The sequence below is a fragment of the Tetrao urogallus genome, assembly GCF_951394365.1.
Source record: "Tetrao urogallus genome assembly, chromosome: 16".
Lineage (NCBI taxonomy): Eukaryota > Metazoa > Chordata > Aves > Galliformes > Phasianidae > Tetrao > Tetrao urogallus.
Window position 1 is genome coordinate 9,924,561 of NC_136829.1, and position 26,324 is coordinate 9,950,884.

The window sequence follows — 26,324 nt, forward strand, 5'->3', positions numbered from 1 at the left end:
TAATGAACACCTCAGACCAAGGAGCCACCGGGGTTTGTTGTGGGATTTTGCTGCCTGTGCAGCCATTGAGAATGAGGTTGGTTGGTACAGGGGAAGCAAAGAAAAAGGGAAAATGAGGATTCTGCAATCACCTGCCAACAGTGCTGTCTGAGGGCGCAGAGCTGCTGCTGAACGGGGTGACAAGGTCACAGCCATCCTGCCAACACTCGAGGCTATAAATAGGGACAATTGGGAGAGAAGCACAGACTCTCTCCTTTTTAGTTCCTGCGGGAGCACAGGGAACCAGCAGGAGGGCTTCAGGGGCTGGGGAGAGGAGCTTGCAGCAGGAGACCGCAGCCCCCAGTCCTTGTGCCTACGGTGCATGGCTCCAAGCCTCCTCCACCAGCATCCCCTGCTCAGCCCGTGCCCTGCTGGGATGCGCATCCCAGATCCTGGCTCTGCAGCATGATGTTGGCCTGGAGCAATGGGACATGGAGCATTCCCACTGCAGGTGGGGGATGGAGCAGGTACAGTCGGTGCCACTGAGCTCTGCTGAGCTCTGGGCCTGGCCAACACTTGGCACAGAGTTTGGGTGTAGTGCTGGGGGTTGAGAACTTCCTCCGTTTCCTTCCACTCACATGATGTCGTGGAGAGGCTCTGACTTCCCTATCCTGGACCTAAATGCCTCCATGGTGCTTGGCTGTGGCACGAGGCACAGCTGTGCGAGGCTGAGCCCTGACCATAGACAGTACCTAAACCCTGCAGGGCAGAGCTGGGATGTGGGGCATCCAGCATGGGGCAGGCAGCCCCTGGGGGGGGACCCTATGAGTGCCGTATGCAGGCTGGCTGTCACACAGCCAGCAAAGCAAGAGCAGGGTCAGAGAGCAGTGTGGGGCAGCCTGCCATGCCCTCCCCTCCTTTCCTTCTCACTTCCTTTTCTTGCACCAAAGTCTGCCTGCATTGCCCCAGCCTGCATAAGGCTCTTCTCAGCACGACGCAGCCCTTCGCCAGCAGCTCGCACGCAAGGTCCATGCTCACCATGGGGGTAACATGGTGCCACTCCACTTGCTTGTTGCAGGCTCCAGCCGTGCGGCTGCAGGGACGCTAACCGGGCTGCTCGGGTCACCTGCGGCCTGGGAGCAGCAGCGAGCAGCAGAAGAGCCCCTGGAGCACGACCCACCCACGGCCACCGTGTATGAGGCTGGGACGCAGGTGAGATGGAAATGGGGCTGAGAGCAGGGGGGAGAGGGAGGGCAAAATAAATCACTGCAAGCCACAGCACAGGGGTCCCTTGTGAGGTGGGGAGAGGAGGACACACTGGGACAGGGTGTCACCCAGAGCTGAGGGTTGCTGACCGCCCGCTTGCAGCAGGATTGACCTCAGCCCTTTGGATGCCACTTGGACCCAAATGCTGCTTTTTGAGGTGAGGGCAGCTGAGGTGGTTGCCTGCCCACAGCTCACCCCCTCCCCTTCGTGCCCTCCTCCCTTGCAGTACGCAGGACCTGCGTCCGCAGAGCCACCCCTTCCGATGTCCCGGCATGAGACTTCTCCGACAACGGTGCAACCCGCCAGCAACCACCGCCCCAACGCCTGCTGCTTCTGCTGGTGCTGCTGCTGCAGTTGCTCATGGTAAGCACAGTCATGCCAGCAGCACTTTGGTCCTACATGGCTGGTTCAGCACCGAGGTGTGGGTGCAGCCGGAGCTGCAGGGATGGGGTTCCTTTGGGCACAGCACCACGGCAGCGGTGCAGGAGCGCAGCTGGGACGGAGCCGTCCCCGCTCACCTCGTCTCAGGGGTGCCCGTGTGCTTTGTGCTCAGTCAGCAGCCAAAAGCCAGAGATGTGCTGCAATTAGACAGGCTGTGAGTGATGTTCGTGCAGGGGGATTGCACACAGTGCTTTGGAAAGGGGTGTTTTTTGGGTGGGTGTCAGCACCACAGCAGGTGCACGGGGCTACGTGCATTGCTATCTTCCCGATGGATCCCTGTGAATTCACCCTGCCGAGCCCCAGTGCACCACAGCTCCTTCCCTTCAGCCAAGACGTTAGAAATATGTAGAGCAGAAAGCAGTATTGAGCTGGGAACCCTCATCCTGTGCTGCATCGATGGATCTGCTGGGGCTGCACGTGGGAGCAGCACAGCCAGCGGCCATCCCAAACCCAGGGCAGCAGCAGGACTGCGGTGCACAGCACTGTGCAGAGCTGAGCCCTGCTCCCCGCACTGCCCGAAGCCATCGCCAGCTGCTCACCTCCATCTGCATCCCAGCTCCCTTTTGGGCCTGGATAACCTTTTGGAGAGCTAACCTGCTCACAGCATCACCCCGTTGTGAGATTGCTGACAGCTTTGTGTGCCGCAGCATTGAGCCCGGAGGAGCATCCAAACCTGGAGCTGAGCCCCTTGCAAACCCATGGACCAACCGCAGCACTGATGCATCACCGCTGTGCAAGGCCCTGCTCTTGGGGCCCCATTCTCCTGATCCAGCTTTGTTTCCTCAAATGCAACAAGGACCGAGAGCAGCGCAACACCCACCCGTGTCCCATCTTGGCATCTGCAAGAGCTTGGGAGCAGAAGCAAGCGAGGATGGTGCAAGGCACTCCCAGACTCGGGGACATCAGGCACTGAGCCCTGTGGCACAGCACAGGCAGGGACGTGCCCACCCCAGCTGCTGCTCTCAGGGTTAAAGCCGGGATTGCAGCCAGGGGCAGTGTTGCAAGCAGGAAGCACTGCGGTCGGCGCCCAGCTCCGAAATTGGTGGGCCGGGGGAAGTTGGCTGGAGGCCGCTTTCCTCTTGCAGCACGGGGCTGAGGATGGGGGGAGCAGGGGATATCGGTGTCGTGGTGCTTGCTTGCAGGCAGTGCTGGGCATCGTGGCCACACCACAGTGCAGGGTCCAGCACTTTGTCTTCCTAATTCTATCCCGCTTCCTGCGTGGGCTGAGCCCTGCTGGCAGCAGGAGGAGGCGATAGCACAGCGCTGTCCTGCAGCAATGCATCGGTGCCGGGTTGCACGGTGCACACTGGCCGTGGTGCCTGATGCCTGGCACAGCCGTGCCTGAGCGCAGGAAACATCGCCGCACGGTCAGGGCAGAATTGCACAAAGGAAGGGAAGGAGCAGAGGTGTGGGATGTGAGTTTGGTGGGCAGGAGGTAGCAGGGTGAGGTGGGGCTGCAGCCCCATGCCCAGCTGCCCATTACTACCTTTCCATCTCCCCGTAGGAACGAGGACCGGGAGCGAGCGTGGAGGGCGTCCCGGGAGACCAAACTGGAGACCATCCCAAACTGTGAAGCGTGGTGAGTGTGGGGACAAAGGGTGCATGGTGCAGCATCTCATGACACATCGTGGCATAGGAAGCTATTCACCGAGCTCCCTGCCTGCAGGGACACGTTGGGGCACCTGCACCAGGCATCCACTGCCTTGGAAATGAGACAGAGCTGCCTGCACACAGCCTGGCCATGGCTGGTGCCAGGGATCAGATGTGTTAATTAGTGGTAATGATGGCTCCTGCCTTGCTTTAGTAATTAGGATCTTGCTCCCTCAGCTGTCAGTGCTGGTGCATGGACCTGCCAGCAGTGCAGCTCAGCACGGGAAGGGGTTTTGCACCCTCCTGGGTATGTGCAGAGCTGGCAGCACAATATGTCCCCTTTTGGGGAATTCAGCTTCAACCCAGCCCACGGTGCGGCCTGGCTGAGCAGAGCCAGGATGAACCCCATGGGCACTTCTGGAGATCTGGAGCTCCGTAATGAACGGAGCCTGAGCAGGAGCACGAGCACAGGGGATGTGTTTGGGAGCAGCCCCTCTGGGATGGCTCAGAGCTGGGATCATCCCTACGCAATCCCTGTTCTGGGGGATGGATACAACAGAGAAAACCCGGCCCTGTCCCATCCCGCATCGAGCATCCCTCTCCAGTTGTAACGCCTCCCCTTTGCCTCCCACCCTGCTGACCCCACAGCTCCAAACCCACCACAGAGGAGGTGCGGGGCTGGGCGCAGTCCTTTGACAAGCTGATGAAGAGCCCAGCTGGTCGCAACGTCTTCCGGGAGTTCTTGAGGACTGAGTACAGTGAGGAGAACATGCTCTTCTGGCTGGCGTGCGAGGAGCTCAAAACCGAGTGCAACAAACACACCATCGATGAGAAAGCCAGGACCATCTATGAGGACTACATCTCCATCCTCTCGCCCAAGGAGGTACGTGGCACAAAGGCTCTGGGGAAAGTTTTGGCCCCTTCTGTGGTGAAGAGAAGGCTCGGGGGTGGGTTCTTAGGGAAAGGACGCCCCGGTGCACCGGTGTTGGGGGTACCGGAGGGATGGTCGCAGTGCTAAGCCACTAAATCCAACGGGACGGCATCGGGAGGGTGTTTGTGCCCAGCGGCGTCCCTGTCCCACGTCTCTGTCCCCAAATCTCCTCGCGTGGCCGCGCCGGGGTTGTGCTGCGGGGCCGAAACCTCACGAGGGCACCATCGTGCCGAGGAGATGCGGCTGCAGGGGACACCCCAACCCCGCTCCCTGCGCACGGCCCGAGGCCACTGGGATGGGATGGGCTCCTGCTGCTTCCCTACGCCCGGAGCCGTGCGAACCAACCCGAGCCCCGTCCCCATCCCTCGTTTGGGAGCCGATTTTGTGCCCTTTGGCTCATCGCGGGTTCTCCACCTTTGGCCGTGGCACCGCGCCGGGTCCCGACGCTCCGCTCGGCTCCGCGGGTCATCCCTCGTTCCCATCCTGCGGGGCTGTGCCCGGGGTTGGGGGCTCATCGCTGGGGTCCCACAGCCCTCATTTCTCGCCCAGGTGAGCCTGGACTCGCGGGTGCGGGAGGTGATCAACAGGAAGATGCAGGAGCCGTCCTCGCACACGTTCGACGACGCTCAGCTCCAGATCTACACGCTGATGCACAGAGACTCCTACCCTCGCTTCCTGAACTCTGCCATATACAAATCGCTGCTCCAGAACGTCTCCCGTTCCTCCTCGGAGTCCTAAAGGCCGTGGGGGCAGCGGCGGGGACGCGGCACCAGGAGGGAGAGCGGTGGAGGGGGGGGAGGGGGGGGTGGCGGGCACGGCCCGCCTCTTCTCCAGCCCGCCGTTTTTAGCTTTTTACCTGTGAGCCCTCGGTCTCAGGGCCACCCCCAGGGCCGTTCCCGGGCTGGGGGCACCGCGGCGGCTCAGCTTGGGCTCGTACTACTGAACCCGGTCCCGGCCAGAAGGCAGCAGGGGGCGCCCAGGGCTCAGTGCCCCCCATCGTCCCCCGTCCCCCCCCCCCCCCCCAGCTGCACCGCACCCACTTTTGAAGAGGTCACTTTATCCCTTCTCCATCGCACCTGGGGATGCAGCACATCCCCGATTCCCACCTGAGACCCCTTTGGGGAACTTGTTTTGTTCCGCGGGTTTTGTTGGTTTGGTTTCTGGTTTTTTCTTTATTTTTTTTTCGGGGGTGGGGGGGGAAAGAGGTCAGTCGTTGTTTGGTTGGTTTTTTAACTTTTTATTTTAAAAGGTTTTTTTTTTTTTTTTTTTTTTGGTTGGCTTTCATTGGGGGACTGGAAGCGGGGAGGGGACGGGGGGGGGGTGTTGATGAGCGTCTGTTGTACATATAAAAACACATGGGGTTTACATTGCTCTGTCTGTTTGAAGCAGCACAGGGAAGGGAGCAGCCCCAGGGGACAGCCCCAGACCCCAGGCAGCCCCCAGTGCCACAGCAGGGGGATGATGTCCCACATCCTGCTGCGGAGCAGAGGGAGGCAGCCTCCCAACGCAGCCCAGATGTGAGAGGCCCCAGTCCCAACCAGACAGCAGCAGCAGGACCGGACCGTGCACACAAACACGAGAGCATCCTGCATCCTTGGTGCAGGGAGCCACGGGAGAACAGCAGGGTGGGTCGTGTGGGCACCAGGACCCCCAAAAGGAAAGGCTTTCAGCTGGTCTGTACCTTCCTCAGCACAGGCACCGAGCTCTGCCTTCATCCCGCAGGAGGAGCTTGGCACTGAACACCCAGGCAGAGCTCTGTGTGCAATGGGAAATGTCACAGGGAAAAGATATATCATATCTGTGTATTTTTGTATGGCACGAGGAGTTGTTTACCAAAGGCCCAGCTCCCAGCACTGCAACATTTCTGCCAGCAGCCCCTGCCCTCGTGCTGACACAGAGCCAACGCCGCAGCCCTAGCAGCGGCCACAGAGCCTTTGGGAAGTTGTGGAAGTGCAGAACAGCCCATGGCTTCACATCCACCCCCTTCTTTCCCCTGCCTTCAGAAAAAAAAAAAAAAGAGCATCGGTTCTTTTTTATTGAAGATGGTTTTTTTTTTTTAAGCAAACAAACCCTCAGCTCTTTTTTCTTGTTTGTTTCCTTCCTTCCTCATGGCGTGATTGAGTGGAAATTCGTGTCAGTAAATCAGTAAATCTAGTTTTTGTTTGCCAAGCTGGAAATGCAACTCAAGAAAATGTATTTTTGAGAGAGAGCAGAGCTGGTTCGTTTGCTCAGGAATGTTGGTATTTTTATTATTTGGTTCTTAGTGCTCTGAGAGCCCCTTGCAGACCCAGTGGGTCAGACAAGCTCCCACAGCAGGGGCTCCCATCCTGTTCCAAGAAGCCATTAAGAACCAAGAGAGCATTTCTGGTGGATACAAAAAGCAGCAAAGCAACAGCTTCACTGCCCAGGGCACTGCCCCTGCTTGTACCTCGAGTGATGGAAGTGTGGCAGCGCTAATGAGTGATGCTAACCAGCAGCTCAGCAGCAGGAGCCCTGGCACAGAGGTGCAGCACGCTGGTTTCCCTACGGGCACTGAGTGGAGCCAGCACTGTGAGAGGCCCCCCAGCACCACACCCTGCATTACAGAGCTCTTACCTTCACGTTTGGGTTTGCAGAGCATCCCCAATGCTGTCCAGGAGCGCAGCAGGCAGGTTGGATCCTCCAGACAGCCCCACACAGACCCTACACCACCAGGTAAGCTGTGGCATCACTTGCTCACCATCCTAGCACTTAAGCATCCTGGCAGTGAATCTCCATCCCTCTTTATCCCATGGCTTCCCACCCTCTGACTGCCCCAGAAGCACAGCAGAATGCCATGAGACAAGGTGCCACCCCCTAGCTTTTGAGGAGCTCCTTCTGTTTCTCAACCTCCATATGTAAATTTAGGATTGCACTCAGGCTCCACTCCTCTTCTTACATTAACACGAGAAAAGCAACAGCAACTGGTAATTAGCTGGCTCCTGTTCACAGTGCACGAGCCAGAGAGCCTTGGCCAGCTTTGGTTTTATATCCTGAAGGGTTTTTTAAGCATTACTGTGAGGACACTGTTCCCTCACAAGCCTGGCTTGAATAATGCCATCCGCTGCAAGATGCGTGAGGCTTAACAAGTTGTCAGCATCTTTGAATCTTTTCCTTCTTGGGAGACTTGGCTTCACCCCATCAAGTGAAAGCCTTGAGCAAAGGATCCTGTTGGGATCACTGCCTCGAGAGGCACACAGCTCTCAAAGGGGCTGCAAGCACGTTTCCCATCGCTTTCATGTGGCTGCTCACTCCCCTCCCAACATCTCCAAGGTCTCTGCTAAATGTCTGCTGTCTGGCATGCTGAAAAGCCAATGGAAATACTTGCTTTTTCACTCTGAAACGGGAGCCATGCTATTGATGCGACTGCAAATGCCCCGGTGCTGCTTACGAGCACAAAAGTAGGTGACCATACAGGGAGGTCCCTGGAGTGCTGCATCACCCCAGTTAGAAGCTAGGAAACCCAGGAGAGAAGAGGGATTTTAAGTCTTAGACCAAGATCAAACACTACTGAAAGGAAAAGCAGGCTGCAGTTATCCTCCCATCAACAGCCTGCAGGACCCCACCAAGGTCACACCTCCAGAGCTGCCATCTGAAGCTTGCTTTTGCTACCAGCTTTCTTCATCTCACCCCCCTTGCAAGCACCAGCTACAAGCCCACCTCAAACATTCCCTGCAATGGCAATCAGGAGCAGACAGTCAAAGGGAGCAGCTTAGCCAACAGGAACAGCAATGATCTGCTGGGCTCTTCCTGCCCAACCAGATGTTAAGGGAGCTCTTGGCTGCTAGGGTCCCTTGCCCTGCTCCTCCAAACCAACCATTTGGTTTTTCTGGTGGCTGGAGTCACCTTGTTTTCAGTTTGTTACAATGTGGAGAGCAACGTTCTTGATACCATCTCTGCAGCAGCCTGTGCTGTTGGCATTTAAAGGCATGGTATCACAAGCTATCTAACACCATGCAAAAAATCACAAGAATGCTACAACATCCAACTGATCTGGACAGCTGCATGTCATCACTGCCCAAAAAGTCCTGTTCTGTCAACAGGTCTCAGTAAGGTAAGGAAAGCCAGGACTGCCACCCAGCCACTCCAGGATTGGCCCAATGTTTTTGCTTTTAAGAGCTGGCTAGAAGCAAGTTTCACACACTGAGGGTCTGTCTCTATCTACAAGCAGCTTTCTGCTGTCTCATGGTCCAGGCACGGATCAGTCAGCACCCATCCAGATACACTTCTGAGCCTCTATGCAGCTCTACAACAAATGCCAAGCGCTGTACAAATAAAAGTCAGAAACTGACAAAAAATGTTTAATATTAGTTTTGAAGAAAAAGTGACCATACTTGCTTAGATGAGAAAATAATGACTAAGTGTGTTTAGCGAGCTCTCCTGCCACTGTCAGCCCACAACTGTGGCTCTCTCCTCCGAGGCCCAAACAGAGAGGCAGGCCTCCCTGCAGCTGCTCTCTCAGTACGTGACAATGCAAACTCACTTGGGACACAAAACACAATTGCCGTGGGAGCTGGCGTATGGAGGTTGCACTCAGATCTGTGTTTGGCTGCCGCTCTCGGGCCATGGCACATATCAGCAGAACTGCAAGAGAAGGGAGTTTAAACCCTGATTAGAAAACCTCACTGAGGGAGCTGCAGGTCATGCGCTCGCTGCCTAGAAGAGGGATCCAGGTGACGGTCTTGTTTCTGAAGCTGGCAAGGGCTTGGGGGGTCTTTGGAGGCAGGGCTCAGCCCCCACAGTAAGGGCTAAATAGAGCTCCTATGTGAATTTCTCAGCCATGGCTCTGGCACTCGGTAGCAGTGCCATTGCTGCTCACATCTGAGCTCTGCACACAGTATAAAAGCAGTTTGAAAATCCTACATAATGTCATCGCCACCATCTCTTGGGTGGCAGAGGGAGCATGAAAAGCACTGTGAAGTTGGTCATGGCAGAAGAGGGAATGTGAGGAAGGATAGAGAGGGAATGAGAAGCGAGACATAGCCCCAGCTGGTCTGCAGAGATGGGATGAACCCAGAAGCTCTTGCCTCTGTGCTGGGAGGAAAGATCACTCGCTAGAGCTAGTCAGCGTTTGGCAAGCACATCTGAGGAGAGCAGCTAAGCATCTGCAGCATGGCGGGTAGAGCCACCCTAACACCCCTCAGTGCCAGTAATATCCTTGGTGTGCTACCTTCCAGCGGTTCCCACACTCGTTGCACACGACGAAGGTGGTCATGGGCTCATCGGAGCTGCGGGTCTGCACCTGGGGGAGGACACAAAGGACAGGAAAGGTGAGCACCGCGTGCTGCCTCACGGCAGGGTCACAAAGCAGCTCCTTGCCCCCCTCCTCCCCAGCAACCAGGGATTCATGCTGACCATCCGGTCACACTGGCAGAAATCAAGGTATCAGGGGTGGGGAGCGCAAAGAGCCTCCGTGTACAATGAATCTGGTTATTTTACACAGGAATTCACGCATCCTCACATGTTCTGAGACCATCAGGAGACTTGCAGATCCTGCAGCTAAACCAAGCTTCGCAGTGTCTGTTTAGATTACAACAAATTAGACAAGCATCATCAACAGCCGCCTGCCAGCACTCCCAGGGTACAGTGGGTAAACACCAGAGCAGCTGAAAGCTCTGGCACTAAAAGGCCACTGATAGGAACTGGAGGGATGCCCCAGCAGACACAAAAGCACACACGTGACAGTTACCCACACGGCCACCACAGCAGGGACACTTCTCCCCAAGCCAGGAGCACACACAGGGACTTGCACTGCTGCAAGAGAGCCCCACATCCACTCAAGGGATTGCACGAGCACCTGAGGGGCTCTGATCTCCCCGCTACGACTTTTTCTTTATGATTGTGACAAAGGCAACAGCAAGAAAATGACCCCGCCAGCATTCAGCAGCAGCTGCCTGAGGAGACGCGGCCTAATGGTCCTGCACGAGCCTGACACCATCTGAGCAACTCGTTTTGGGGCAGCAGCCTTCCCTTCTCACCCCTCATTCTTTGTGGGTGGCTTTGGCAGCACACGCAGCCACAGCAGTGCTGCGTCCCGGGAAGGGATGCAGCTGGCTGGGAGACTACAAAACCCTCAGCCCATCAAGCACGTGCTCCACAGGAACACATAAAAAAGCACTCAAGCCATTCCCTTTTACAGACCAGTCCCACGTCCTGGCCTCACAGAGATATACTCTGGGTTACCAGGTTCTGCACATTTCCAGTCTGCTTTCTATTTGAGTCATTAAAGAACTGATATTTAACCCAGATGTGGCCAGCTCTTGCCAGAAACACAGTTTGCTAAGAAAAAGAGATAATCAGATTTTCATGGCATTTGAGTTCCACAAGGCACCCAAAATATTGGCACTCCCTGAGCAAATCAGACAGCAGAACTATGCCAAAGGGGTAATTATGATGATCCACATGTGTAATTACCTCATGCAAGAGCCACAGCATTTGCACGATGCAAACTAAAGAATGCATTCCTCAAGAATGCCAGATAGCTGAATTCTGGCATTCTCACCCGATGATACTGCTAGGCTCTGAGTGCTTCCATAAATGCCAGTCCACCTTCCTCAAGCGTAGAACACATTAATGCCACTGACTGTCTCTTCTCTGGAAAGCTTCTGATTATCTCTATTTAACAGACACTGCTGTGATCTGCCCCAATTCTGAGCAGTCAAACTCCAGCTTACAAGTGAAACTCGAGTCCCACACGCTGCCAAGACAAACGAGGCAGCCCTGCAAGCTGACTTACAGGGCCGTGCTCACAGCCAGGCCTCTCACCCAAGCCAGTCTGTGGGATGCAGAACTGCTGGACAGCCAGAGGAAAACCCTGGGTCAGCTGCCTGGCTCTCATCTGTTTGCATGTCACACCCAAACGCATTAAGGGGCTTCACTTGGCTCTTGCACACGCAGTTTGGGCACACATACTCAGCAAACAACAGCAACCATGAGGCTGCTGGTGCATTTTTTTGGTAACTGCACGTTCCAAACCACTGACTTGCAGCAAAGGCACGATTATCTCCAAGCACCTGGCACAAGCATGGGCACTAACACACACTGGTAATGCACACAGCTTCCAGCAGCTGTCCATCAAAGGGAACAACTCACCTCTGCTTGCTCACATCAGTTTCGCTTATTCCTTATTAATAATTTCACCTCTTTAATGCTTTTATTTCAAACAAGCTGGGATTTGTCCAGCCACAGCTCATCTACGTGCTTAGTTTGCACTTCTAATACCACCAACATGCCTTCTTCAGTTCCCGCAGTCTCTCTTCTACACAACCCACTCCTCCTTTTTCTGAACCTCCCCGTTCCCTGCACCTGCTTTCAACATGAAGCTCTTCCAGCCCTGACATACTCCTGGTATGACACTCCTTGGTACCACACAAGCCCAGCTCTTCCAGAAAGGGAGCAGCATTTGCACAAAGTTACACAAGCCCCAACAAAAGATGACCACAGAAGCATCAGTGTTGCATTTCAGAGTGCCCTGAGCACACCAAAAGCTTCTCCCCACCAGTAGCAAAATCTTTGCCATGCTGAGGAGCAGTAAGAGCTCCAGACCATCCACAACAGATCATTTCCTGTGCAGAGGTCAATGCCATGGAGGCTACAGGAGCAGGAAGACTAACCTGGGTGTAAGTGCAGTTCTTCTTCTTGCATTTCCCACAGGTGAAGAGGTCAGTCTGCGTCCCTCCTGTCTTGGCCATCTGATGCTCCCGGATTGCTTCTTTCGTCATGGCTTTCCTGATCTCTTTCAGCTCATTACTGGCCATTTCCTTTCAAAAACAAACCAAAAAAAAAGCAATGAAGTCACATCTATTCAGTTCTCCCCACCACACTCAAAAGAGTCAGCAGGAGAGATCAGCCTGACAGATGGGCCTTTCACTTTTGGTTACTCGTTCACATCCAGGCCCCTGGGATGCTATGAAGTTCCATCAGAGTATTCTCCACATCACAATCACCACTGCCAGCCCCCTCCTCATGCATTCTGGTAGCAGCTGCTGATAGACCTGCAGCCCTGGCAAGCAGACCAGCCCCTTGCTTCAAAGCTAATCCACATGACACTTTCCCTGTAAGAAACAAACCCCGCTCAGGCTTCCTCACCTCCGAGGTCATCACTGCAATCTGTTCAGGAGTAATGGCCCCACACAGCACGTTCTTCTTCAGCTCAGGATTTTTGGAGTCCTTCAGATTGGAGATGCGGCTCCTCACCCGGTTTTTGTACTTCATGTCAGTGTTCTTGATATCTTGGTATATGCGTACATGGCAGTCAAGGACTTTCCAGTCCACCCAAAGGCTTCCAACCACCATCTACACCACTCATGAATAGCAGAGCTATTGCTATTTGATCACCACTGCTGTGATCAAAAGGCAGTTTCTGCTCTAGGAAGTTAACACTATGAATGCCTACACAATCCCAGGTTCCAGAGGCTTTAATGCTGACTTTTTTCCACATAGAAATAATCTTGATTTTCAATTTGCTTGGTTCTTCAAGCCACTCTCTCAGCAAGGCAGACATAAAACCCTGCACTCAGAGTGCAGCTGCACCCCCTGCCCCACAGCCCCCAAACCAAGCAAGCTCTTGGCTGATCTCAAATCTACAGGCAACTTCACACTCACTGCTGTCTTCCCCATTGCTTCTGCCTCATATCAGCACAGTGCTCTCAAGAGAGAGGCACAGGGCTGCTGTATGTCTTTAGAAGCAGGAAACACTATTTTGATAGGAAGGAGACACTGGTACCTTACAAACCCATTACAGTGTCAACGGGAAGGAAATATCTGTGCCAATCATACCAACTGTGTCCATCAGAACATTTACACAAGACTGAGTGCTCCCTTCTTCCTCTGTGCTCGTTAACATCACGGCCTGGAGACATGCAGGCCCTTAAGAAAGCCCAGAACAGCAAGGATATATTCTTCAATCTGAGCTGCTATGTGCTCACAGTCAGCACCAATGGCGATATAGTCATCTGAAAGGCAAAGAGAAACAAGAGATCAACAACTTCCAACTAGGCAAGGGGTCCCTGGGCTCAATAATGAAGACACAAATCTAGATTGCTGTTTTGGTTTACGTGCTCCTTCCATCACTGGCATCTTGGCCTTTGCTCTAGGCACCCTCTGACCCTTTCAAGAGCAGCAGTGACAAAAGCAGACAAAGCCAGCCAGTTATGCCCTCCATCTCTCTACTGGATGGACTGCGCTCCACAAGGCTAACAAGAAGCTGGTCCTTCAACAGTAACTTTCCCCATATCCAATGTATTTTTGCCACAGTTAAACTGGAAAGAATTCATTCTCAGCAGAAATTGGTGTCAATGAGAAGTAGCTCTAGTCAGACAAAATCTGACAGAGCCTAAACCACGCAGCATTAGAGTCAAGCCTTCATTTCTTTTCTCAGCTCAGGCTCCATCTGCCCTCCCTTTTTCTTTCACATGCTGCTTTTTACCAGTCAAACAGCATCACAGAGAGCAAAAACTTATCAGCTTATACACTGGGTATGTTAACCAACACCATGAAGCAGGGGAAAGCAGTGCAGAGCAGGGCTGAGTTTAGCAGCAAACTTGAGGGAACTGCTTCCCAGGCTTCACATGGAAAGAGCTCTTCTAAGAACTACACAGGGTATTTAATGCAGCACACACACACACAGAAAGGCTAGAAATGACTCTATGAACCTCTCCATCTGCTGTCTACATTCCCTAGCTTCAAATTAATGAAACTGCAGTGCTTAGACAGACTCCAGTTTTCCAAAAGGATCTGCAACTTGGTCTCAAGGATACATTCAGCTTGAGGTGTTTAAAATCTGACTTTAGAGATGCTGAGCACCTGCAGCTGCCTCTGTTTTTACAGAGCACATTCTGAGTGGAAGAGAAACTTATTCTATTCCAGGTCCACAGAGGACCACTGTATTTAAGCAGCTCCAGCCCATATATACAGGAGAGTCTAAGTGCAGGAGGCAGCTGGCATAAGCACCATTACCGACACATTCCGTATAATGAGTTACAGCTTCACTTTGCATCCCAAGGATAGGCAGAGATGACAGCTTCACTTTACAGCAATCAGGTAAGACTGAGACCTAGAAAGGGAAGCAAATACCTGCACACCTGAAGATCAAACTTCTGGCCAGACCCACCCACCCAGGCTGCAGAATAGAAGACCACACAACCCCAAGTTCTTAACTGCCACTGCCTGACACATCAGGTTCCTACACCTCACCCTGTGTCAACAGCTGCTGCAACACCAGCCAGCCTGACAAAAGGGTGATGGCAAACCAAACTGACTGCAACAGCCTTTTAACGAGGCTGCTGCAGAAAAGCGTTATCTAAGAGGATCCAAATTTGGCACTGACCCACATGCAGAGGCCTATCAGAACTCACTGGGAGCTGAGAAGCATTTCAGACAAAGTAGGGTTTTGCCCAGCACTTACCATCAGCCTGCAGAGCTGTCGTCAGCATTTCTCTGCATTTGTTGCGGACAGCATCACATGTGATGGGTGCCGGGGGGAAGGTGGTGATTTTGGGGGTGGTCGGGGTCTTCGGAGGCTCCTGCCTTTTGTTGGAGCTAAAAGAGAAACTTCACCTATCAGAATGTCTCAGTTCGGGTCACTGAGAGCAGAGAAGGGATCAGCAGGCATGTGGCCAAGCATCCTGTTAATTATAATACAGAACAGTCAGAGGATACCAGTGCAAAGACATGCTCCAAACCAGCACACAGTGCAACGCAGCAGCCAACACCACCAACCCAGATATGAGTTCTCCAGTGGAATCTGCTGGCAGTAAGTCGAGGTTTAATCCATGAAGCAGGCCTGCCAATCAACTGGTTACTGAACTCAAGCCACAACTGCTGAACTACCAGGCATCATGTGAAAGTATTACAAAGCCATAGGACACGGTCAGTAACTCAAGTGTGCTCTGAACTTCCTCAGACGCCCTTCACCACTGAGATGCCAGCAGTGGGAAGTGAACACTGGCTCTCTGTAACCAACAAGAAATGCAGCACGGGGGTTTTGCAGCAGAAATCAGAGAAGCCTACACAAGGCTCTGCAGAGCAAGGGCTTTCTGTGCTCAGAAAAAGAGAAAAAAAACGGCTCCTTCAGCTCTGCTATATAAAAAGAAACACGGCAAAACACGTAAGAGGATTTTCCTTTTTCCTCTGATTACTCATCTCATACAAGGCATCCCTACACATCACGCAGGTGCCAGGTGGACACAGCACTAACAAATACAACTTCCCTTGCAAAAACAGCCTTCATTTCCCACCTGCAAGCACTTGCAGGCACAGCCAGGGAAACGCAAACATCTGCCTGCTGGGACTGCATCAGCCAGCTCGTCTGCCAGGAGAGCCAGAGGGCACCCAGCCACCACCCCACACTGCAGCAGGCTCCAGCACTGCACAGGCTCAGATTTGCTTTCTGGAGGAATATCCACAGAGCAGTTCAGCGTGGGGTCCACCCACAGTGAAGCATCTTACCCATAAAGCCTAACATCTGCACACAGAGCTAGCCTTGCAATTACCACAGGAAAAGAAAAAACTGGGGCTATTATGACTCCCAGATGACTTTATAGATCTTTCCTCCCCCTATCCTGCCCTCCTCATATCTAGGCAGTAGAACAGCCAATTTTTCAGCAGAGATTGCTCTGACTTTGGTGTTTGGGCCATAAAACGCGCAGTATTTATTGCCAGTGTCTGGGTAACATCAATGCAGCAAGAGAAAAACCAGAAAAATAAGAAACCCTGAAAATTTCAGCCACACCACACTGGCTGTGTTTCCTTGAGATACAAGTGGCTGAACATCGCTGAGAAGTCGGGACACTACTGCCAGCTTTCTGCCAGGAGAAATCTCTCATCAACAAGCACTTCCACTGCGCTGCCCGGGAAGGGATCAGTTAGCCCACAGCAGGGCAGAGCTGAGCTGCAAGCCTTCTGAACCCACAGCTGTATGTGCAGAGCCAGACAGCCTCAGGGTCTCAGCACAGGGACCCCATTGCTGCCGAGTCCAAATCCTGTCTGGCTCTGCAGTGCCTCAAAGCCCTCAGATCATCATCAGAGCTGCTGGATTTCCAGAGCTCAGAACCTCACTGGGCCCTATTCAGAAGGGCCCCCACCAGTGCACCTTGAGCATGCTGCTCAGGTCAAAGCAGGGCCGGAAGATTCATTTTGCTCCCAGATGAAATAGAAGCACTTTGAAAATCCTGTTGTCAGCTTACTTACACTCTGCCCAGTAGCTGAATAAAGACTTGTTGCCAGCTAGTTGTACTGGGCAGCACTGCACCAAGCTAAGAAACAGATTTATTAGGTGTCAAAACAGCTAAAAGCACTCAGCAGAATTTACATTACATATAGAATCATAGAATACATGACAAGAGAAAAAACTTAGCTTGCAAATAATCAATCATGATGATCTTTTCTCTGGAGGGTACAAATTGCTACCAGGTACTTTCGTACTTAAGGAACTACGTACAGATCACAGACGTTGCACATGAGAGTGAATGCAGCAAATGACAATTCAAGCTCATCTGAAAACTGCAGCTGATCTTGTAGAAAACGCTTTGGAAAAAATCAGACTTCCCAAAGAACAAAGGCAAAAAGCCTGGAAAGAAAACACTGATAGGATTAGAGTGGCTTACAGTATGGACTACTGGGAGGAACGCTGAAATACTTGAAAACTTGTCACAAATGTGGATGGCTGGGAAAAATCCTCTGTATTTGCAAGAAAAAATAATGAAACAAAACAATCTTAACAAGACAGGTTTTGAGCAACACCAAGTTTCAAACTGTAAACACGAGTTATGAATTGGAAGATACCAAAGGTGCTCTGAAAACACCTCACACCTGAGGGTTTCCTACAGGGCTGTCAAAAAGCAGCTCAGAGAAAGGCCCCACTTGAAGTCAAACTTCAAGCTACCATGGGCATGGACGCAGGTAATACCTGTGTCTTTTAATTTTAGTAAGATCCTATCTCTAAATGCTATTAAATATTTCATATCAGTTTAAATAGCAAGTGTTTATTCTCTGAAGGTGGAGAAAGCTAGATAAGCTGCATGGTTACCCCACCTCTGTCAGCTGACGAGCAGCAGTTTTTGCCTGCATCCTTGTACATACCCTGAGATGACAACTGATCCGTGCTGAGTTAGATCAAACAGGCTCCTGAGCCATTCCAAAGACTGTACAGAGAGCTATTTATTAAGCTTCAGAAGTTAGTTTATAATTAGAATAGTGGGAAATAGACCTCAAAGACACCAAGAAGACTTATTTCAGGAAATCCTTGCGGTTCACACTGTTCCTGTTGAACAGGAGAAGGAGCTTGTAAATCTATCCAGACAACAGAAGTTCACACACACAAAAACACGCATGTATGCTAGAACCAAATGGTGCAAAGCAACAGCCAGGGATTACAAACAGAACTCAGGGCTGCACTGGAAGAAAAATCTCACGGAACAGCTGAATTAAGGCCACAGATCCAGAACTTCCCAATAAAAGCTTCAGAGAGCCCCAGAAAAGAAAAAGCTGCCAGAGACAGAGAAAGATTAGACATTGTCCATTAAGATGTACTACTGTGATGGCTGGAAGTACTACAGCACGGAGGATCACAGTAATACAGCAATTTGCAGGTGCCAGCCCCACGCTGGTTGGCTCGGGGCCCGCAGGTCTAGCAGCATTAGCTCTCCAGTCACTATGGAGGGATTGCTACATCTGTGCTCCAGAAAGGAAGACAAACTACAAGCCAAGAGCTATTTGGGTTTTTCTCCCTGACAGAAGAGGAAGACGTAGCCAAAATCTATCAAAACAAGTGGCTGAAGTATCTGAATACAAGCTGATGTCTTCGGTGCCTCGATTGCAGCCTCATCTGAACCTGCAAGCAGCAAGTCGGGCTCCTTTCATCACTTCAAAGAGCAAAGCCAAGAACTCATGCTGCTAACATTTTTTCTTTTTTCCAAGGCAGATTAACAGTTCATTTTGCAGCACTGGAGAATAAGCACTGCACTCCGTAAAGAGCCTGCCTCAGCCTGACACCAGGAGCTATGCTGGATCTGTGCTGAGCTCCTCCCTTTGCTTCTGTTTATCCTTCACAACCAAGGGGATGCTTTACCATTGCAAAGACTGGAGGAGGAACATACATCAAGGATCAAGGGGAAAAAGCAGCAGTAGCTGCAGCATACCCTCGAGGCACACTGTAAGGGTAGCAGCACAAACCAGAAAGCTCCATTCCACACATCCCATCACAACCATCTGCCCAAGAAAGAAGAGGGCTGGGTTGCCTCACTGCCTACAGCCAGGATCCTGTTGAAGTTTCCTTTTTTCTTCCAACTGCAGTACTGCTTCCTGCCTTGAATGGTATCATTCCCTTCCCCCAACAGGCCCAGCTGACAAGCTCCTGGCCTTACACAGAAGAGCCAGCTGCCTCCCTTCACCAATAAGGGGATGCTCAAAGGCTCTTACCTCAACCACTGACTCAATTCCTATCCCCATTAAACCTACAACAGATTTTTCACCCGTCCACACGCCGGGGAAGGGAGTACTCTGCATTTTTATAGAGGATGAAGATCACAAAGAGAAGGTATTTGCATCACAAAGCTGGTGATATCGCTCAGACTAATTACAAAACAAGCCCTTCTCATCTATCACTGACTGCTTTGTAGCTTTTAAACGGCTTTCTCCTCTCAACGGGAGAAGGAACAGCACCTGGAAGATCCCAGCCTACTGCTTTAACCCCAGTACCACTGTCACACACCAGAAGCCACTGGAAACATCATGCACACAGCTCTTGCTCACATCACACTGCAACTCCCGGTTCTCCGACTGCGAATTCTCCTCTATTAAAACTTCCATTGCAACACCAAATCCATTCTCATATTTTCTGGAAGTGAGGTCACCAAAGACACACGTAAATTAAGACACATCGCTCAGCATTAGTTGCTGTCCCCACCACCTGTCCTGGGCAGTGAGCTCTGAAGGGCGAGAAAGCTCACACCAAAATACTGATCCTGAGAGATCTGAGCAAAAAAAAAAAAAAACAAAAGCAGAGGAGCAAAGGATGGAGTGACAGGAAAGTGACCAGCAGGGAACAGGCCACAAACACCTAAAACTGTGTACAACAGAGGGACTTGGGACTCTGAATCTTCTGGCAAACTTAGGAAACAGGCAGTATCGTTTAAGTGACAAACCTGTGACAAACCCATCCTCCTGGGATTGAGGCAAGCCTCTTGAAAGGTGTGATGTAAAACCTGGTCCTATGTTTCCCCTCTCCCCTTTGATCACACTGCCTCCACTCAACATCTTAGCATGTTTAGGACAGTGGAAATAGGATGCAACATTCAACACGTGGTACGGAGCAAGCATGCAGCAGACCTGCTAGAGGGTGGACACCAGCACAGAGTGAAAAGAGGACTTCTGCTGGGAAGAGCACAGAGAAAGGGAAGTTTTAATATAGTGATGGATGAATCAATCCCATCCATAACCTGAGACTGCAAAGGCCAAAGGTAATTCTGAAGAATTCAGAGTTAGAAATAAGCAAAAGCATAAATGCAACAGAACCCAGAAGTAATTCATTAATGAAAAAGCTGACAGAAAACATGGAAAGGCATGAATAAAAGCAAAAAACTCACTAAAGCCACTGTCTTTTGTAGATGTTTATTTCTGCATAACAGTTCAATATTAAAACACCACACAGCTCCACACTGAGGAAGCCTATAGACTCCTAGTGACCCTGACCAGAAATTTGAGCACACAAAATCCTCAGCTGAGATACTCAGCAGTGAAAATTCAAGTAAGATGCTAAGAGAATATTCAAATTAGACAACAGGATCATCTCTAGCTAAAGGGAAGCATTACCTTTGGTCTCTAGAGTTACCAGTCTCCTTTGAGGAAGATGTTGGCAAGGACAGGTTCTTCTTCTTCTCCTCACTTTTTTCCTCTGAAGCATCTAAATTTGGACAAAAAGAAAAAGCAAACTTGGAAGCTGTTCAGAACTGCTCTTTACACTGCAACCCTGCATACACTAAGCAACATGCTAAAACTTCACAGAGCTGGCTCCAGGCAAATTATTCTACAAAAAGAATTTTAAAAAGACAAAGGAAGCTTTTATGGTCCTGCATGCAGACCTTCTAGTTGCCTTCAAGTAGAAGTTAATTTAAACAAAAGCTTTCCCCACCAAACCAGAAAGCAGGGATCAATGGCCTTCCCTCCTCAAGAGATAAGCTTCCTCACAAGACCTGCCTCATCACAAAAGCTCCTTTCAAAGACTTGGCTGCTGAGCACAGATTGAATTAAGTTCTCTAAAGTGTCACCAAATGCAGTATTTCAAGCCAACATCATCTGAAGGCCAGTAAGAGCTGGCCCTTCTGGGAGTCTTGCACTTCCGAAGTGCTGCTGAAAGCCAAGAGCACAACCCTGAAGATGGCTCTCATTACACTGCAGAACTAGTTTCATCCAGAGATAAATTGTCTGAGCCACGCAAATACGCACCAACCCTGATGTGGAGAGCCCAGTTGCAGCTTCTGCTCAGTGCCAACCATCATGAAAGCCCCTCCAGCAGAAAACAATGTGAATTTGTCTGCAAGTTGTTAAACCAAGATCCTTCTCCAAGTCATCACCCAAAATCCATTCCAGCATTCCTCTCTCCAAGCTGAGGTACAAGGCTGACAGCACACGCTGTATGAATGCCACGTAGCACAAAAGTCAGGTTGGAGGCTTCAGAGTACAGATATTGTTTCTGTAACTAACGTTGCTAATTATCATGTAATTAGAGTAGTTCTGCAGCTTTCCCTGCCATTGTGTTGACAAACAGGAACTCAAACAACCAGTACGCATGGCAGCAGATGAAACTCCAAAGGTAGTGCAGTTTCAAAGGCTGGTTTTCTAGAATGTTCTACATGGATGCACAAGACCTCCTGAGAAAGCCAACCTCCCACTGAAGCCAGCACCTTTGCAAGTGGAATCTGACAGGAACGTGATTCTTTTCTTACCTAGAAGTTTTTTCCAAGATTTGATGAGCGATTTGGCAAGCGCTATCACTTCTTCATCTGTGCTCTGCTTCCTCAGTGCATTCACTGACATACCAATGCGGGTGGACTGCAAGTGAACACGCACATGAATCACTCAAGAACTCGTTACCAACTGAAGTCAGAAATAAGCATAGCATAGTCGAAACAATGACCAAGATACAGAACATCCAAGAGCTCCTTACAACTCCAGAAGCAAGGGATGACAGGTGCCCAGCTTGCTGGGACTGCTCACAGATTGGGCAGCCCATCACTCACAAACACACCTGAGTCGTTTCAGCTTAGAGTGAAAGAATCCCAAAGGTGCCTCTTAACCTCTGAATTGTTATTGTTCAACATCTCCCTAATGTGCTGAATATCACCATTACAAAGACTTAAAGAACTCCTTCCCTCAACCCCAACACACTGCCATTTACATCTTCCCTTTTACTTTGAGGATCTATGGAGGGATTTGAGCATATGCCTCAAGCTTCAGGCAGCACACTTTTGCCTAAAGCTATTGATGCCCAACACCCAAGTGCAGAGCTATTTTCTAGAGGTAATATTTATTTTGATGCTGGGAGTAAGGCAAGAAGGCAGAGTAAATTACATTCATTTAAAAAGCATTTTGTGCTCCTCCAGAATTCAGCTCTGCACCCTAACTGTGCAACTCACCTGCAGTAAGTCCAAAGTCATAGGCATACTCTTCAGTTCCTTCAGTAAATCCATTGCACCATCCTGGAAAAGAAAAGAGGTCGAGAATGGGTGCCTCAGCATTCAGTAAAGAAATGCAACAGCTTGGGAATAAATTTAGAAAGTTGAAATCAAAGACAACAGTTCTTCCCTAAAACATCATCGAGGCTGCTGAGCATTAGGTCACTGCCTTCACCTGCCAAATTCAGGACCTTTAACGCCTGAAAAATACACTTTGAATCACAACTGCCATCTCAGCACACATCTGGCTGGCGTGAGTAATTCTACCCAACTGTTTTGTGAGCCTTGCTTATTGACATTAGGTTGTAAAAACAGTTCAGCAGAGTTGCAAGAACTCCAGTCACCCACTTACGTCTCAGAAGCATTGCCTACAGCCACAGCTACCCGCATCCTCTTTCTACCACTTGAAATTCCATGTGGTCACCTCCCAGTGGGGACACTGATATCCCCCTCTGCTCAGAACAAGAGCTGGTACCAGGAGCAAAGCGTCAAGCAGCAAAGCTAAGGAGCTGGCTGCTTGAAACTCATTAGATAAGGTTTTCTTGCATCAGCTTCACATCCCATAATCCAGAAAATCTGCCTAGCAATCTTGCAGGTGCCTAGAATTGGTAAGACAAGGCAAGACAAATGGCAGGAATAGAAACACGAGCCAAGTGTCCTTTTAGCAGCACTCTGCAGATCACAGCCTGGAGCAAGCCCACCTCCATTCAGCCAGCTCCTCCTCATCCCCTTCTATCAAACAAGACCTTCCAGTGTCCACATCCGTTTCCATTCCATTGGCAGCTCATTTCCAACACTAACAACTCCAAGCTCTTCTACAGCACAAGACCTATAGGGCCCATCGTTGCCGTGACACAGACTGTCCTGCATTCCCTCCTCCCTGTGCACAAGGGCTGTTTCCCATCCACTGCAGGAAGCAATCCAGCTGCCAGTGCCACCCTAGAGAACAGAGGCTGAGAAAGCCAAATGAAAGCAGAAGGAAAGCTTTCAGCACACACAGAAGTAACTCACACCAGCATAAGCCACACATCACAGTACCCAGAATGAGCAGCTTCCCATCCAGGCAGGTTCAGACTTCTCAGTTCCTTCAACAGTAACAGACTCCATTAAATCCGGCCCTTAACATACAAAAAGATGTGGTGATTCATGCTTCTGTTATCAGAAGTGGAGCCACATTTGGGGCAACAACAGCCAATTGGGATCCACACAAACTAGAGCAACAAACAGGTACTCCAGGCAATCACCCTGCAGGAAGAGTTTGCAAATTAGCCAATACACAATAAACAGATAAAATGCCAACCAAGAGGACAGGTTGCATACCACTCTGTTAAGAAGCTGCCTCCTTCTCAGTGAAGCTCAGAAAGAAAATCAGCAAAGTTACTTCTTTCCTATTTTAACAATGGCGTTGCAAACCTTCCATCAACAGGAACAGACATCACAGGCTGTGCTGAGCCCAAGCTCCTGTTGGTACAACAGCTACACAGGTACCAGTGTTCAGCCCAACACCCAGAAGCTCACCAATCATAGCTGCACCCAGCACCTCATAACCCAAAATTTGTTCTCCTAATCCATTCCCCACCTCATCACCCATCACCTCCCATCCCCCCAAACCCACTCCCTTTGGTCCAAATCCAGGTGTAAAGCCCTTCTTGCACCCAGCTTGCTTCCATGGCACAGCTCATGCTGTTGGAAGCAGCAGAAGCTGACACACTGACACATCCCATCAGGCAGCTACAGCCCCCCCCTTCCAGGGAGCCACTACACACCCCATGAGACACACAGCAGGCAGACAGCAGCATGGCCAAACCCTCCATGCTCTGAAGGCTGTTGGCAATGAGCAGAAGAAATGCTTCTTTGGGACAGGTCTGCAAGATGGAGATACAGAAGCACTGGGGGTCACCCAAGGATGTGCCAGGGTTCGATATTAGGAGAAAGTTTTCCATGCAGAGGGTGGTGAGGCACTAGAACAGGTTGTTGGTGGATGCCCCATCTCTGCAGGCATTCAAGGCCAGGCTGGATGTGGCTCTGGGCAGCCTGGTCTGGTGGCTGGCGATCCTGCACATAGCAGGGGGGTTGAAATTCGATGATCATTGCAGTCTTTTTCAACCCAGGCCATTCTGTGATTCCCCCCCCTCCTCCTCCATAAAGAGAATGGGGAAGAAGGGTTGGGAGCGCTGTTCAGTAAGAAAGCAGAGCTGCGGGGTGCTGGGGGGAAGGGGAGGAGGGCACAACGTGGGGTAAATGGGCTTCACAATGAGGACACAGAGCCCTCCCCTCCAAAACGGGCGGTGGGTGATACAGGGTTGGCCTGCCCGCATTGCAATGGGACGGGGAAAGGGGGGGGTGGTCGTGGTACGGGCAGGCGGGGGGAGAGGGCAGGGCTGCAACACAGCAATGACGGCTGTTGGAGACACCCCCCCCTCCCCTTCAAAACACGGCCTGGAGATGGGCAGCAGGGCGGGCCCCCACCCCCAGAGTGGAAGGAGGGAGGCGGGGAGGGTCCTTCCCAACGGGGACCCCAAAAAGCACGGCTGTGGGGGAGCTGCCCGCTCCCCATTGCAGGGCTGTGTGCCTGTGTGTGAAGGGGGGGCTGCCGCCACTCACCGCGCTCTTTTTGGCCACCATCTTGTCCAGCCGCTTGGCGATACGCACGATCTCCTCCTCCCCGCCCATCGCTCCGCTCCCCGTAGCGGCGAGGCCCGGGGGGTGTGACGGGGGAGGGAGGGAGGGAGGGCCGGCGGCGATTCCCGGTGCTCACCTCAACCCCCGGTACCGCAGTCCGAGCGGGCGGCGCGCGGGGCACGACGGGATTTGTAGTCCGAGCGGCTCCCGCCCGCCTCCTCCCCGCTCACGGCCGGGCGGCGGGACTACAGCTCCCGGCATGCTTTGCGCCCGCTGGGGGCGCGCTGGGAAATGTAGTCCACCCCCATGGAGGAACCGCAAGCCCCGCTCCCCCCCACCGCCATTTTAGGGCTGCCCGAACTCAGGGGCTGAGCACATATGGCTGTGAGGCGCCGTGGGCTGGGCTGAGCCCCTAAGTCTGGCTTGGCACTCCCCAGCCCAGCCCCGAGCTGTATCCTAGAGGATCCTAACCGTGAAGCTGTGCCCTTTATAAGCTCCCCACAGGTGTGCCCTCTCTGCCCCTCCCAGCGCCTGGCCAGGTGGGCAGAGCTCGATGGATGGCAGCAGCTGTGAGATGGGCTGTGAGCCAGCAGTGTGCTGGGATCGTGGCTGGGGAATCATAGGATCATTACGGCTGGGAAAGAGCTCCGCGACCCCCCAAGTCCAACCCCCCCCCCCCACCATGCCCACTGAGCTCATCCTTCAGTGCCACATCTCCACAGTTCCCAAACACCTCCAGGGATGGTGATCCCAGCACCCGCTGGACAACATTTCTTCTAGTGGGAATCCCAAAATCAAACGAGCTGCTCCAGCAGCGATCAAGCCTCAATCACTCTCAGCACCGCGCTGACCTACTGCTTCCTTACATTGAGATTTGGGGCTGTTCAGCTCAGCCTGAAGGAATAACAAGGAGTGATGGGGTGCAGGGGGAAGCGTGAGCCCATCGGATGGTTTGGGATCTGGGCCCTGGAGCCACCCTGTAGGTGGCACTCGTACACTGTGCAGGGCTGGCACGTCCCCGGGGTGCTGTACGATGTCTGCTCCTGGGATTCATCGCAAGCATCGATCTGCTCTGCTCAGCTGGATCCTGGCAGGAGGAGAGCTGCGATGCCTCCTGCGCAGCCGCTTCGTCAGAACGCAACGTGTCAGTGGTTGGGAGAAGGAAAAGGAGAAGAAACACGAGCAGGCTGCAGCTCCAGCGAGGGCTGGATGCTGTCTCCTTGCTGCTGCTGGTAGAGCCCTGATTATGCTGGTAAATAGCTGCTGCGTCCTGCCTTGGCAGGCTGCAAGTCAGCTGAATGCAGGGATTTGTTACACGAGGCCACGAGCTGCAGAATTCCATGTTGGGAAGCAGGGATCCTTGAGCTCAGCCACAACCCCGCTCTCTCCTACAGCGAGTCACCGAGGCCAGGGTTTAAATCAGCACACAAAAGTGGGGAGAATGGAACAGATTGGTGCTAAATCTCTGGGGATAGCTGTCTGCCACAATGGCATTTTTGGTACTCAAAGATGTTGCTTTATAGCAGCTCACACTGAGTTGGACAAATCTGGGATCCCCTTGAGCAAGAGCTGCTCCCCAGATGTGCGAGAGACATTTTGTGTTGCCCACAAACCAGCAGAGGTGGCCCCAGCCCAAACCTGAGCTCCAGCCCCTCTCCCTGGTGTGACGTTTGGCACTACCTTGAAATTTCTTGGCTTGGGTCCCATGTTTGTAAACGCAAATCCTCTCCAACTCGCAGTCTGGAGCCTTTAGAGCATCTGAAAAGCCTCTGTCCCTTGGCAGGGTCTGGCCATAGGGCAGGAGG

The 26,324-nt window shown here is 51.9% G+C and overlaps 2 protein-coding genes across 2 annotated transcripts; one reads left to right on the plus strand and one right to left on the minus strand.

Moving 5' to 3' along the window:
- Positions 1–1,173: 1,173 nt before the first annotated feature.
- RGS19 (regulator of G protein signaling 19) lies at positions 1,174–4,945 on the plus strand (the record flags this gene model as incomplete). Its single annotated transcript, XM_079543186.1, has 5 exons — positions 1,174–1,191; positions 1,472–1,608; positions 3,191–3,265; positions 3,925–4,159; positions 4,757–4,945. Exons 2-5 carry the CDS (start codon positions 1,508–1,510, stop codon positions 4,943–4,945), a joined length of 600 nt encoding a protein of 199 aa, XP_079399312.1. The 5' UTR covers positions 1,174–1,191; positions 1,472–1,507.
- A 4,420-nt stretch (positions 4,946–9,365) lies between these two features.
- Positions 9,366–24,570, minus strand: TCEA2 (transcription elongation factor A2; the record flags this gene model as incomplete). Its single annotated transcript, XM_079543479.1, has 9 exons — positions 9,366–9,467; positions 11,839–11,985; positions 12,314–12,468; positions 13,123–13,179; positions 14,631–14,764; positions 20,036–20,126; positions 21,169–21,274; positions 21,859–21,921; positions 24,502–24,570. 9 exons carry the CDS (start codon positions 24,568–24,570, stop codon positions 9,366–9,368), a joined length of 924 nt encoding a protein of 307 aa, XP_079399605.1.
- Between the last annotated feature and the right edge of the window lie 1,754 nt (positions 24,571–26,324).